Consider the following 15,139-nt stretch of genomic DNA (forward strand, 5'->3'; position numbering starts at 1 on the left):
GTCAGAACATTGTCTTCTTCCTCTCGACAAAACATTGTCTTCATTCCATCGCTCGCTCGCTCCCCGCCTGCAGCCTCCTCTCTTTCCGGCGGCATCCCTGCCACCGGATCCGTGACCGCCGCCCCAACCACGCTAATCTAGCTCTGTCAGGAACATCGACTTGCCTCTCCCACCCTGACACCACGTTAATCCACCTCCCCAAAAGCTCTTCTAAACCCAGTGATGAAGTAAGCCCTCCCACCCCTGCCGACAGCCACCGTTCTTCGTCGCATGCGAGACCAAGCCGAGCTCATTTTCAGATGCTTGAACTCTAGGTGCGAACTTTAGGAAGCGCGTAAAATAAAACATATATCATACAGCATGAGGCACATCGTCACTCGGTAATCTACCACTATAACAACATTATACATCAGGTCCAAGTTACACTCTCATCTACACTCAACTCACCTCAGCATGCATCGCACTACAGGCAAGGAAGACTGAAACATTCTGACAACTCGCGATGAGCCGAGTGAGTGAACAAATGCTAGCACACGAGCGACGCCCGGAGGGAGTGCGTCGTGGAGAAGTTGGTGCACGACGCCCAGCGTATGACGGACTCGGCCACCGCCACGTCCAGGTGCTCGCGCTCGCCGGCACCGATCGTGTGGTTCCTCCTGCTGTTGATGCCGACGACCCGCGATGGGTTCGCGGACCTTGCCGTCCTCACGACCTCTGACATCCTCGGAGACGTGGAAGGGGTAGCAGCAGACACCGCCGCGTCGCGGGGAGCTTTCCCGCCCGAGGCGTCACCCGGCGCCGACGGCTCAGGCTCGCCGGGTTCTTGTGCACAGAAGAACGAGAAGCTCGGCATTGACATGACGGACGACGGCGACTGGAACGCGACGCCGCTGGGCTCACAGGTGCCGCTGAACGAGAACCCAGATGTCGTGAAAGGCGTAGCGCTGTCGGCAACGAACGCCGAGAACGAAGACCTGCAGGCGAATGTGGGGGAGTACACCTCCTCCGACAGGCCTTGGCAGGCGATCGGGCCACCGGTGTTGAAGCTCACGTCGCGGCTCCGCGACGCCGGTGGCGTGGAGAATGAGCACGAGCCGGGATAGTCCCTCCGGAGGCCGATCTCGTGGCAATGGCTGCAAGAATCTTGTGATTGGTCCGCGTGTTCTTGCATCCACGAATGCTCTGCGTAAGAACATTTGTTTAGATAACTCCACATGGTGAACAATTACTATAAAATGGGGAGAAGCCATCATTAACAGGTGATCCGTGCAGTAAGGTCTGGAAATGATGCAATGACAACCAACCAAACTAGATTCCATGAAGGGTGGAAGAATGAATCAGCAAACCTAAAGAAACATGAATGAAGAGAATTTAAAATTCTCTTTACGGTGGTAGTGGATCTACCAGAACATGACCCTACCACAAAATGTGATGGCACTCATCCTTTTCACAGCCTTGCAAGATTAAATTAGGAAAACCATCAGCTTGAGCTGGTGCTAGCTCACTGCTTAGTAGAGAACCTTCAGTAATTTATTAAACAAGGCTAAACATTTTTGTGGAATAAACAAGGCTAAACTAATATGCATCGATCTCATTGATCTCTATGGTCGACCATTCAGTTACCTAAATTTGTAGTCAGGAATCAGGAACCAAGATGATAGTAAGTTTTCATCTGATGATTTTGATACATGAAACGGACTGAAATTTCACATTTTGTGGTTTTGAAACAGATGAACTCATGTCTCACCTAGAACCTGCTTGGCCGTGGGTCGTTGTCTAGGGTCGCGCCGCAGCATCACGGTGATCAGCTCCTTCGCTGAATCAGAAACCCTATCCCAGGGATCAGAAGGAAACCACAGCTCTGTCGACCTGATACACTCGAAAATCTTCGATTTGGTTTTCCCCCAAAACGGTGGGATGCCACTCAGGAGGATGTAAAGTATAACACCAGCGCTCCACACGTCGGCAGCTTCATTGTACCCACCAGAAAGCACCTCCGGCGCAATGTAAAACGGGCTTCCTACCATGCCACTCAAGCTTCGACCTGACAAAACCCAGATTCTGATTTAGCTACCAAATTCTAGCATTGGCATGGTGCATCTTCCAAAGAATTGATCAGATACCAACTGTACCAGGCTGGATGTAGGTGGCGAGGCCAAAGTCCGCGAGTTTGATCGGCGACGACGGCGACTTGCTGACCAGGAGGATGTTCTCCGGCTTCAGGTCCCGGTGCACGATCCCTTTGCTATGGCAATGGGCCACGACCTCCATGAGGTACCGGAAGAGCACGGCGCCCTCGTGCTCCGAGAAGCAGCCGCGCTCCTGGAGGCGGTGGAAGAGCTCCCCGCCGGCGCAGAGCTCCATGACGAGGTGCACGGACTCCTCGTCCTCGTACACCGCCTTGAGGTCAACGACGTTAGGGTGGCCCGAGAGGCGCGCCATGACCTCGATCTCGAGCTTGACGCCCCGAACGTCATCGGGGGACACGAGGCGGTCCTTGGCGATGGACTTGCAGGCGAGCGCCTCGCCGGTGACCATGTCGGAGCACGACCGGATGACGCCGAACTGGCCCCACCCGAGCTGCGGCCCCAGCGCGTACCGGTCCTCGAGGCACGAGACGTGCGCCGCCTCCAGGACGGCGCCGCGCAGCCCCGGCGCCTTGTACGAGTTGTACTTGGCTTCGGCGCGCTCCCCGCCGCCGCCGCAACCGGCGGCGGCCATCGCCCGGAGGTCCCACACCCCGCCGCCGCCGCAACCGGCGGCGGCCATCGCCCGGAGGTCCCACACGCTTGAATCCGACGAAACCTCCGCCAAATCTCCGCACGCCAAGCGAGGCCCCCGTGCTCCCGAATCTCGCGGTCTCAGTGCCCTCCCTCCACGGGCATGCTTCCCTCTGCAACCGAATCTGCGGCGAGGATGGCGAGAAAGGCAAGCAAAAACCCAAGCTTCAGTTCTAGAACCCCCAAAATCGCGGCTTTACCGCACAAAGCCCGCAAAAAAATATTTCCATAAAAAACCAGAGATATCTCGGGAGCCGGGGCGGCCTTCCGAAAACCGCCGAGGAATTCAAAACTCCCACCGCGGGGAGCGCGCGAACCCCATGCTGCCGGCGCACCAGAGACAGAACCCCCGGCCAAGGTCCCGAGCAAGAGCAGGCGGAGCCGATTGGGCGAGAGGCCGCGCGGATCGAGCCGCGTCTTGCTCGAGACGGCCTCACAACTGCCGGAGGAACCGCCGTATCCTGCCTTGAAAAAAAAAACAGGGGACGATGGAAAGTGACTCACCCACGTCGCTCCGGCCGCAGCGGCCGCCGAGCGGAGTCTCCGGCGGCGGGGTCAGCTCCACCCAGCTCGTGGCATTCAGCCGCCTGCACAGGGAGGGAGCGCGAGAGAGTGCTCACGGCGTTGCTTGGGTCAGTTCCGTTGGTGGGGCGCCCCCACTTTTGACAGGGGAAGCATCAGAAAGGGTGTCGAGTAATTTATAATTAGCACCCTCGCCAGGGTCATTAGGCCCCGTTTATCAGGGCTTCAGGTTCATATCAGATCTTAATTTATAAATTAATATAAAATAATTTAAATCTTTATTTTTAAATAAAAATAAAAATAATATGACTCATCTAAATGTCTTTAATGTTCTGACAGTTAAAATTTCACGAATTTATGAAACTATAAATACCCAGTTCCAATAATTCTTAAAAATAGAGCTCTACTAATCAGACCTCGGTCTATTAATAATGTGGTTTACCTTTGTTTATTCAGGGTTTACTTTGAGTTTAGGGGTAAGCTTAGGAGGGATTGACTTGTTCTAAGTGGGGTTGTTTGGGTTTGATTTTGAATTAGGTGTAGCGGTTGGACTTTGGAGAAGGGACTTTATATTACTCGCGTTTCCTTTTGTTTTGTAAAAGTGAAGTGTACGTTTTTGGATTTGGTTTCTGCATTCTGTGATTTGATACATACCGTTGGTTAATAACGATTACTCTTTCTTCTTTCAAGCAGCATCTCTTTTATGAGCCGTTGTTGGGGACCAAAAAGAGCTCCCCAAATGACGCCAGGCGCGATGCAGAGTAGAAGCAGTGCAAATTGCAGAGCGGAGCCAAAAAAAAGCCGGGCCCAACCCTCTAAAATCTCTTGTTTAATCAACCCCAAAGAAGATAGCGATATGAAACTGATGCTCTTCATCCTGAAACAATTGCATGTATGAAAGGTTTAGAACTTGCGGCCTTGCTTGGTATGGTGGTGGTCGTTCTAGAAACTGATGCTTTGAACCTGGCTACTGCTCTTTCATCTGAAATGTTTGATCGTGCTGAGCTACAGGTTCTATTCAAAGAAATTAGGAGAAAGATAAGGTTAGAGTTTACTAGGTGTTCCATTTCAAAATGTTTCAGATCTTGTAATTATGTTGCACACTGTCTAGCTACCTTTGGTACTAATCTGGGTGTTGATGATTCTAGCCTGTAGCTAGACCATGCACCAGACTTTGTAATTTCCCATGTTTCCGGCGATAGGCTTGGACCTGATAACTAATGGAAGTTCCTTTCCATAAAAAAAGAAGATAGCGATATGCTAGCGTGTGTTTGTGCATCACCTTTGCTGGATGGACTGGTTTTTGTTTGAGGAGCACACACAGCACTGCAAGTTGTTGCTCCTCCTCGAGTACTCCAGTCACTAGTCAAGCTGGGGGCTCCATCCAAAAAAAAAAGCAAACTTGCTGTAAAAAAAGCTCAGAAGCTGGCGAGCTATTCTAGTTCGACTCTAGCTTAAGCCTATCTGAAACTTAAAAATTATCGTAGTCTCGTTCTAGCTTAGCTCGATCTTTTATCGAGCTTGAGTCTGACAGCACAAGCTCGCTTAAGCTTGGCTTGGTGACAGTCCTAAACGTCAGCCACGGGCCACAGCTTGCTTTGGTTCGTTCGCAAGTGATTGGGGGTGCCCATCTGTGGTTTGTTTGGTCGGTTGGTTGGCACCAAAGCGAGAAAGCGAGAGGCGGCCGATAGATGCACCGCACTGCCACTGCTTCTGACCTCGGCAAGCTCGTTTGCTTGCAGTGGCAGCAGGTTTTCCTGTTTCGTCTTTTTCGTCGGGTGTCAACAGTGGGTGTTGGGAATGATCACGACCGTCGGCGCTGCTGCATCTGGAAAATTTCCCCCTTTATAGCCATCATTTATCTGTTTTATTTTTCGCACGGTTTGCAGCGTCAACGACGTGGTTATATTTGGTGAGTCAACGAAAGATACGGCACTGCATACCTGCCACAAAAAGGCAGAGAGAGATGGAGCCCAGTGGCAGTAGACATAGGAGACAGCTCAATCCAAACAGGTAGACAAAACTAAGAAAGATTAGGAATTGAATTGTTTAAGGACCCGTTTGCTAAGGTTTTGGATTTTTTTTTCAGAAACGTTTCGGTTCTAGTTTTTCTATGATGATGTTTCTCTATCAAATTAGAATCACTTTATACAATCGTTTGACTAGTTAAATGGATTTTGATTCTTAAGAAAGGATGATTGTTGTAAATAGGAAGAAAATGATTTATAAACAGAAGAAACCACCCTTTGCATATTTCTTCCTCGCAATATGAAAAAGAGAAATGTCTCTCCAATTTTGTATACGAATCATTTGCAAAAACACCATTCGATAGGGATTCTACTGATTATAAGACCAAGGCCAACGGATTCCCTTCACGGTCAGATTCCCGTCGTGAAGGGATTCCCGTTCACTTCAGCGCTCCCAACGATTTCCCTTCACGGTTCCCTTCACGACGGGATTCTCAGGATCATTCCCTTCAGGACGGAATTCTCTCTCCTTTCCCTTCGCGATTCCCTTTGAAAGAAAGTTGTTAGAGATAAGAGGAAATAAAGGGAATGGGAACAAAGAAGTGAATCGGGAAATGAACGAAATGAAGAGAATATGGTTGGGGTAGTATAATTGAATCTGAAACGTTTCTCGCATCTAAACGGGCCTAAATTCCTGCAAAATTCTGAAACGATCCCTTGGGCCACTTTTGGGCTACACTAACTAGGCTCAGTTTTCATCGGCCACCGACGGCCCATGGAAGTAGCGAATCGGGCCCGTCCACACCTTTTACGTGTCACAAAGCCGTTGGCGTAATCCTCCTATCCAGAAGGCGCAAAAGGGTAGCACGATTCCCCCGTCCTCTCCCAGGAGTCATTCCCGTCTCCACCCCTCACCTCCACCGCTCCACTCCCTCGCAGCCTCACCCGCCCGCCACCCTTCCCGGAGAGGAGAGCCTAGAACCTTCCTCGAGTCCCCGACCAACCGCGATGGCCGACGCGTACTGGAGGTACGCGGCTGCCGACCCGCGCCAGCAACCGTTGCCTCCCTCTGCTGGGGCAGGCGGCGCCCCAGCAGGGGCGCACCCGGGCGCTCCCGGCGGCGCCCCGCAGATGGCGGCCGCCGGGGGGCAGCAGCCCATGAAGCGCCCCCGTCCCGCCGACTTCTCAGGTTCGTCAGCCCCTGTCCCCCCCCACCCACCCTCGATCTGATCCGTGCGTCGTTTACGCTGTTGACTTGTTGGCCTGCCCGCTCGATCTGTTCGTGGCGTAGTGGGCTCCCGGTGTTCACGGCTTTAGCGTCTCGTGCGCGCTGCACCAGCTTTGTGATGCGCGGTTCTGTTTGCTTTCGCCCGCCTGGCTTATGATGGGGCTGGGATCGCGCGAGAATACCTACCTCTTACTTTCATTGTTTTCGTTCGAGCTGCTTCGGTGGTCAGAGATGTGCACGCTGATGCGGACAACGGATGCCGTCTGTGTCGGCTTTCTGCCGGAAGCAGGGAACTTCAGGTTTCAGTGTTGAATTCGTTACCACTGAACTGCTGGAGTGGAGTCACATGGCTAATTGCACGATCAGTCACGATCACTTTAATGGTGCTGCGGTGCTCATGGCAAGTGCTGGATTTTCCGCACTTCTTTCCGATTTAGGATGACACCTAAAACCCACTGACGTGTATCTTTAGTTTAGTTGTTCAACGATCTAGGATGCAGTGCGCAAATTTTAGAATCGTGCAAGCTGCGAGAGAAAACTCTATGGTCACTTTGATTGATTAATTATGCTTAAGTAGGTCGAATCGAACTGCAACACTAAGGGATCTAGAGACTAAAGCCATAGTAATATTTTCACCAAAGTTCTCCTGTGTCACACTGGCTCTGTGTATCTAATGTCTAAGACTTTTTGTCACATTGTAATCGAAATAAGGCTAACGTATAAGACTAGGTTGTGGCACGGACAGCTTGAGACATCATTGTCATTAATTCCTTAGCTGCATATAAGCGTTCCACGAAAATCTGGGCAATAGTATGGCTTGAACTCTATATTTACCGCTATTTTTTTCACTGCATAGATGTACCCGGCGCACCTGACATGACTGGCTATTATCCTCGTGATGAAGAAAGGGCAGGGTATCGTGCTGCCAGAGATACCGAGGCTCTTAATGCGTCCTATGAACGTTTTCTGCGTACTGGGGTATCAATTGTTGGTTTGTTGCATAATCATCTTCCAAACACAGAGTCAGCTAACACTTCTATTGAACTTCAGCAAATCCAATCCTATGGTGCTGGACCTGCTGGAGAACCTATGAGGCCTGCTGTGGGAGGCAATGCTGGCTACCCAGTTGATGATCGTCCAATGATGGCTGCTAGGGGTATGGATAGCAGAAATATTGGTTATGGTGGTGGAATGCCAGAGCCTCCCCTTCCACCTGATGCCTCAAATACCTTATATATTGAAGGCATTCCTACTGGCTGTACACGTCGAGAAGTTTCACGTATCCTTAAATCTATAACTTTTCTGCCACTCTCTTTTCCTAAACAGCTATTTGCATAAACTGCGGGTGCGTTCAATGTTCATGCATGATACACTTCCAGCTTTTAGTTAGTCCTTCACTTTTCCCCCAGATATCTTCCGACCGTTTGTTGGCTTTCGTGAGGTGAGGCTTGTAAACAAAGAACCGAAACATGTAAGTGAACTATTTGATTTTTGTCAACCCTTGTCCCTTGTTTGATTTCCATTTATCCTTCTGACTCCTTTGCTATTGGCAGCCTGGTGGTGACCCAATTGTCCTCTGTTTTGTTGATTTCGCTGATGCTACTCAAGCTGCTATTGCCATGGATGCTTTGCAAGGTGAGCTTACTTTCTGAACCATGTTCAGTCGACACTAAGTCATTTGTCAGATTTACTTCCTAAACAATTTTGGTTGCATTTATTCATATACCAATTTTCTTGTTCTTCCATGTTGAAAACCTTGACTACACCGCGTTTGGGTATTGATCTTACTAGCATCCATTTCCCATTAATGCCTCAAGTTGTCTTGTATTGTTTTGAACTGAAATCTACTTTCTCTTTTACTTGTCGTCTTAGAAAGCGCGTTGTCAACCTTTAAATCCTTGACCACCACTATTCATATCAATATTTTGATTTGCTACACGGCAATGATGTTGGTACATTCATCTTCACATGTATTTTCATGAGATTACATTTTATTATTTTTTTCTAGCAGAGGATTAGAAAAATAATGCCAAAGGTGTGTATTGTGGACTATTGATGTCCAAATGACAAGTAAAAGAGAATGGAGGGAGTAGCTGTTTCTTTCTTTCTTTCTTGTTTTATTTCTTTCCAGTGCTACTTTAGGCTTCAAGATCCACATAGACATATATGGGGATGGCCAAAAACACCTCAAGTCTGTTTGTGGGATACAATTCTTTCAGGTGAATTAGATATCCATTAGTTTGGTGTCAAAGTATTGGCCAACCAATCAAAAGCAAGTTATGTAAATCTTGTCTGTATAGTACTGCACTAAAATTCAGTAAATCTTGGTCCATATGGTCAGTCAATTGGTGCTTATGCCTCTTGATTTGGTAAAATGACGTTCATGTGATAATACTTCCCAAGGTCGTATTGTGCTGACTAGGGACTAGGCGTGTTCTCTGAAACACACTACAGCAGAAAATTATGGGGACATTTGCTGTTCACCGGTGCCTTTACTAGTAAAGTAGTAATCTGTCCTTTGTCTGACTGCCAATTTAGTATGCTATATATTACTTATTACACCATAATATGATTATGAGCGTCGCGGCGATCCACTTGGTGATGTTTCCCACCCTATCTTATCCAGAGAGGTGGCTGATGGGCAGCCACTATCGTATAAAAGGGGTCAATGTCCATGATTTCTCTAGGCTTTTGTTACCAACATTTGTAGCAAGATTATCAATGCAATCTATCTACCTGCTAGGAGTTAGTTCAATGTGGCTTCTTGCAAGAATATGTCGACCAGAGTGTTTTCCCTATGTGTGGTGGGCAGTTCGTTAATTCGTTTTCCGTCTATAACCTAATGTATAGATGCAGCTTTGATACGTTGTCAGTCATAAAGCTCCACGGTTGATTTTGCAGGCTATAAGTTTGATGAGCATGATCGCAATTCACCTAACTTGCGGCTGCAGTTTGCTCGTTTTACGGGTCCTAGGGGGAATTCAGGACCTGGTGGCCCTCGTATTAGGCGTTAAGTTCTTGCCGTTGCTTCTGCCAGGTGATCCACAAAATTACTCACTCTACACGTTCGTTGAGTTGACCATGAGTTCAAAATTTTGATGCGACGATAACATTAATCGATTGTTTCTGTGTCACCGTTTTGTAGGCCTGATCGCATCGAATACCTACCGGAGATGATAATAGTTTGATTGTCGTTCCAGACATATTTCCCCATAGAAATAGGATCGGTAGCTCTGTGCCTTGAGCCGTTCCAGCCTTGCTACCTTGTTCTTGTTAGATGGTTCCTGACTGAATGAATCAGCTAAACATGTTTGTAATATGCTTATTTGTATCTCGTATTTTGACCTGGTTCATACATTTGAAAACTTGCATAGTTCTCTATCCATAAAAGTTTTTTGGTTTGTGTTTCGTGTGTATTTATATGCACAAATAGTTTCTTGGTTTTTTCACAAGTCCCTGTCACACACACTGCTTCTTTCAGACAAGAAGTTGTCTGAACTGTGAGTTGCACAAGCAAGTCAATAGTCGCACCTGCTTTCTTTCCCGTAGGTGCCATATGATATTTGTGGCCGTTGGATTTGTTGCTGATTGGTGTGTTGTTCGATTGGATACCGCCTTTTCATTTCTTCACTTCAATTTATGCTTGACTTATGCTACCAAAAAAAAAAAAGCAGACAAGCTAGGAGTCGATAGGAACGCAAGCCGAGGCAGAAATCGCCGCTTTTTATTTTTAATAATGAATAAATCCGTAATTTTAAAAGTAGTAATTAATAATTTCTTTTATAAAATTGGGAAGGACGCAAAGTCAAAAAAGCGTCCGGACGCCATTGTGAACCACGTCCGAACAGGGATAGCGTCTACAGCTTGGTGCAACCAGACCCGATCACAGCCCAATTCCTCGAGTCGTTCTCTGCGCCGACATATATAACCAAATTTTATATGATATAACCAAAGTGCTAAATATTAGTCTCATCTTTATTAACATTATCACAAATATAATTTATAATTTTATTATAGAAATCAGAAAAGAAAAAACAAACAGGCCACACTCAGGCTGTCTCGGCCTTCTGAGGATGTTTTCAACCGTCTTGGTCGTTTCGTGACCTATAGCACATGCTATTAGGCATTCAAAAGACAGCTTACCTGGCTATCTCGGCCTCTACAGGCTAGTTTCAATCGTCTTACTTGTTCTATGGCCTATAACACATGTTTTTTTTCGCATCCAGAGGTATTGGCCACACCGAGCCGTCTCGACCTCTCGGGGCCGTTTTCACTCATGTGTGTGCCTATCTATATATAAAATAAGCATGACGATAATGAGGAAATAAGATCTAATTACAGTGAACGTGACGATCGGTAATAAGGGATATATTTAGAAGCTCTCGTAATGATGATGAAGTAGACGATGGAAGAGGACATAGAGGAAGTAGATTACAAATAGTCATGTCGAATGCTTCTTAAAAACATTATTCATTATCTCTTGGTGCAGGATTTCAAGGACGATGGATTCTAAAGATATGCTCTCTCAATGACTAGTGAACCCCAGCGCAACAGGATGAAATAGTCTATCTATGACAGCACAGTAGAGAGATAGAGGTAAAAACCCTAACTCGTATGTTACTTTGTGGTGACGGTCAGTATGTATATACAGAGCTGTGTGATTGATACATGTCACATGGAACTTTTAACCGACGTGGTCTCTGTATCTCGTTACCACGTTAACTACTTTCCTATGCAGCAAAAAAAAAAAAATTGCAAAAGAAAAATGTGGATTTATTTCGATAGGTCATTCACGTAGGTGTTATGCATCATTTGCCCCGGCTTTAACATTGCAAGACAAATAAAAGTGCGCGCATGTTCCTAGTTCTCCCATCCATATGAGCTAATGGAGCCAATGATACTTTTTTAAGTTAGTTTTTCTCCACTTTTACTAACAAAATAGAACTAAAGAACTGCATTCTTTCTTCATATCTTAAGACTTTAAGATTTATTAGAAATTATTCTTAAATATAATGGATCAGACAACACACACAATTCAAGACCCAGATCATAATACCTTCCAATTCACTCAAACATAGAGGGACATCAGAATATCTAATCTGAAAAAATACATATACCATATTCTGGCAGTCAGCAATAAAGATTAAATAGAGCTACACTTAGGCTTAAGCATGACAGATGAAATAGAGCAGCAAGCACACATCATTTTTCTGAGGACAACTGAAAAATTCGGATACCATATTCGGACAGTCAAGCTTCAGCATGGAAGATGAAATAGAGCAGCAAGCACACATCATTTTTCTGAGGACAACTGAAAAATTCGGATACCATATTCGGACAGTCAAGCTTCAGCATGGAAGATGAAATAGCATTTGATTCATTTCATTTTGACTCTGCACAGAGATTACAAGCTACACTTACGCATATCCAAACAAATATGACGAAAGAAATAGCATGTAATGTAATGTATAATAACAACTGGATACAACTCCTTTGCTTCTAAATAACATGCATCTAATTATGCAGGGGTATTCTACTCAACAGCCAAAAGAATAAAGAATTACCAACTACTAACAACTGAACCTTTCATCCTATCAACTATAAAACAAAAGCTACAAATCTTTATTTCTCCTTTCTTTTTTTTTTGTTCTTTTTCTGATGACTGTATAAAAGAATTGTCAGACTGTATTATGAACTAATGAATCATCAAGTAACAGCAAAAGAACCACTGAAAAATCCTGTTCTTTGTTCTTCACTTATCCTCCTCCATTCAGCTTTGCTGAGAATGGGATGCTGTGGTGGATGCAGACGCAGACACCGTACTGCCTCCTGCGCCGTCGCTCGCCGGCGTCCACGCGGACACGGTGTACATCACCTGGTCCAGCCACCGGAGCGTGAGCCCCTCGCTGTCGCCCTGCGCCTGCACGCTGTAGTTGCCAGGCGCGAACATCCTCGCGATCATGCGCCCCTGCATCGCCTCCCGGTCGCCGATGCCGGCGTTCTTGAAGCCGCCGTCCTCCATGAGCCGCCGCCAGCCTGCGAAGGTCTCGTGCCGCTCGAAACGGTCCGCGCCTTCGAACGCCACCGCGTTGCGGATCTCCCGCGCGAACATCTCCTCCGCTTTGGCCCTCGCCGGGCTCGCGTCCGCCAGCCCGGCCGCGTCCACCGCATCGAACGCCGCGGCGTAGTACCGCAGCGAACGCGCGAAGCGCGCCTCCCACCGCCCGGAGTTGAGAGCGTCCTCGTGCTCGCCCAGGAGGAGGATGGCGGCGCCCGTGCTGCGCGCGAGCCCGAGGAAGTCGGCGAGCGCAGCGCCAGTCTCGTCGCGGAGCAGGCGGTGCGCTGCGAGGACGCAGTTCACGGCGATGCACTCGCCGCGCTTGACGTGGAGCATCCACAGGCGAACGTCCTCGAGCCGGTCCACCACGGCATGGAACTCGAACGCGAGACCGAGCGCGGCGGCCAAGTGCCCTAGCCGCCCGCCAGTCTCTTGCAGCTCCTGCCTGGACTCGCCGACGCCAGTGATCCGCACGTGCGCCGGGGGGTTCGCGCGAGCGGCGAGGCTCTGGAGCAGGCCCGGCCATTGGAGCCCCTGCTTGATGTCGAAGTCGATGACGTGCACGCGATCGTGGCCGTCGAACGCGCGAAGCAGCCTCTCGTTGAGAGTGAAATGCAGGAACCGCGGGATCGGGGTGATGGCGTTGAGTATCCGCAGCGCCGTGGCATCATCGTCGCTGACGGCGCCGTCGGTGAGCTCCCGTGGCGGGGTAACGTCGAACACGTGCGGCCACATGCGCACCACGCGGAGTGCGAGCGCTTCTGCGAAGTAGGCGGCCACGCGGTGCATCGGCGTGGGCCCCGCCGGCGAGGCCATCTCACCGAGATGCGCCAGGTAGCAGTTCGCAGCGTCTTGGTTGCAGGCGACGAGGGAGTCGGCGCACGCGGTGAGCGCACCCACGAGCTCCATCGCCTCTCGTGCGTGGACCTCGGGCGGCGGCACCGCCGAAGAGCCGCCGTCCGTGCCGCCCGATGAGGATGGCGAGTTGGACGGCGACTTGCTGAACTCCTCCTTCTTGGCCGAGGCCAGCGATGGCCCCGCGGCCGCCATGCCGTGGGGGAACGCCGCGGCGCTCGGCACCAAGAAGACCTTCTCTTCCTCAGCTTCTTCTCCTTCACCTGTCCCAGCTGCTTGCACTGTCCCTGCAATGGATTGATGGAACCATACCTCATCTCCGCCGCCCATTCTCGTCCGCTTGGCGCGAACAATGGGGCCGCCATACTCCTCAACGGCGTCCTCCTCGTGGGCCCGCTTAACAGCTCTGCTCCTCTCCCAGACACCGGTGCCATTGCCGCCGGGCTCCGGATTGGCGCCCCAGGACACCGCCTGGGTTACCGGCGGCGCTGGGTGAGCACGGAAGGAACAGGTGGGGCCGCCGCTCCTGGCGTCGCCAGCCACGCGCGGGGCGGCGCTGCCGTCGCCACGGTTGCCCCGTTTGGAGAAGCCGCAGGGGAGGACGTCGAAGCGCTGCGCTGTGCTCATCTGATGCCTCGAAGACGAGAAGGAGCAACCAGCCAACATCCCGGAGAATGCGACGAGTGTAGAAGAGACCTCCTACTCTGTGCCTTCATCTTCGTCTTCCTCCTCTCTGTTGATTCACTCCTCACTCTGTTTTCTCTCCCTCTCCCTCTCACCCTCAAACTCTGTTTCTCTCTGCTATCTGGCTACCGCTCGAGATCTTTGTGAGGTGAACTGTATAGGAATCGATTTACAAAAGAAAGAGGAGATAAAAACAGAGGATCTTGTTTCTTGGAAATAATTTGGTCAGTTCCCTTTGGGTAAAAAAAAGAGGAAAAAAGAATTTAATGTCTATGAGGTGGCTATGTGTATGTTATGCTGTATATGCAGGAAAGAATAGGGTTTACAAAAGAATGAAAAAATATATAGGAAGAAATGGCCTAAAACATCTAGAAAGACTGGACAATGGAGAGCATGCCGGGGCGGCTCACCCTCTGCAGAGCCCGCACGGCGGCGGAACCTAGCGAGCGGCAAGAGGAAAGCCCCAACACCTCCATTGCTCCAAGAAAAGAAGCCAAAAAAAGAAGATACTTGAAAGAAACCAAGGAACAGGGGACGACGCTAAGAGGACATCTGACTAGTAAAGATGATGCAGCCTTGGATGAAATGCAATGCAATGGCGATGGCGATGGAGATGTGGTGTGTGTTCCTGTTCCCTAATGGATCCTACTGCTCCTACTACTGCTCCTCTTGCCTCACCATGAGCACTCCTCTCTCTCTCTGCGGTTCTGTCGTCTCTCTCTGCTCTCCTCTCGCTCTCTCCCTCTGGTGTGAGGGAAGGGGCCAGGGAGGAAAACAACGGTTCGGCCAGCGCGAATCGCCAGGCGCCGTCGGATCGGGACTGGACGGCGGACGCGTCGGGTGGTCCGGGATGTGACCGTTGGGGGCGCCATGCGACCGTTGCCCGGGGCGGGGGAGTCAGGTGCGCGCCACGTGACCTCGCCCTCCGTCCTCGTTACCGTTGGGCTCCCCGACGCCGCACACGTGGCCCTCGTTGACACGTGAGGCCCACGTGGCAGCAGTAATGGCGTGGGGCGATGACTTGGTCGGCACGGCTGGCTGCGAT

The 15,139-nt window shown here is 49.6% G+C and overlaps 3 protein-coding genes across 4 annotated transcripts; 1 reads left to right on the plus strand and 2 right to left on the minus strand.

The window, feature by feature from the left end:
- Positions 1-335: 335 nt before the first annotated feature.
- Positions 336-2,721, minus strand: LOC133926141 (calcium-dependent protein kinase 26-like). Its single transcript, XM_062371922.1, has 3 exons — positions 2,133-2,721; positions 1,748-2,044; positions 336-1,182 (listed from the first exon to the last, which is right to left on the minus strand). The coding sequence occupies exons 1-3, from the start codon at positions 2,719-2,721 to the stop codon at positions 527-529; spliced, it is 1,542 nt and encodes a 513-aa protein (XP_062227906.1). The 3' UTR covers positions 336-526.
- Positions 2,722-6,136: 3,415 nt separating this feature from the next.
- LOC133926143 (nuclear speckle RNA-binding protein A-like) lies at positions 6,137-9,898 on the plus strand. Of its 2 annotated transcripts, XM_062371924.1 has the most exons (7): positions 6,140-6,458; positions 7,354-7,475; positions 7,548-7,776; positions 7,907-7,968; positions 8,051-8,132; positions 9,399-9,534; positions 9,643-9,898. In XM_062371924.1, exons 1-6 carry the CDS (start codon positions 6,278-6,280, stop codon positions 9,509-9,511), a joined length of 789 nt encoding a protein of 262 aa, XP_062227908.1. In that variant the 5' UTR covers positions 6,140-6,277; the 3' UTR covers positions 9,512-9,534; positions 9,643-9,898. The 2 variants fall into 2 exon arrangements, with proteins under 2 accessions (XP_062227909.1, XP_062227908.1); XM_062371925.1 differs by lacking the exons at positions 9,399-9,534; positions 9,643-9,898 and adding an exon at positions 8,509-8,850 and having other exon boundaries at positions 6,137-6,458.
- A 1,644-nt stretch (positions 9,899-11,542) lies between these two features.
- Positions 11,543-14,838, minus strand: LOC133926142 (protein DWARF AND LOW-TILLERING-like). Its single transcript, XM_062371923.1, has one exon. It carries the CDS (start codon positions 14,074-14,076, stop codon positions 12,268-12,270), a length of 1,809 nt encoding a protein of 602 aa, XP_062227907.1. The 5' UTR covers positions 14,077-14,838; the 3' UTR covers positions 11,543-12,267.
- Positions 14,839-15,139: the final 301 nt, after the last annotated feature.

Source organism: Phragmites australis, chromosome 8 (assembly GCF_958298935.1).
Source record: "Phragmites australis chromosome 8, lpPhrAust1.1, whole genome shotgun sequence".
Taxonomy (NCBI): Eukaryota; Viridiplantae; Streptophyta; class Magnoliopsida; order Poales; family Poaceae; genus Phragmites; species Phragmites australis.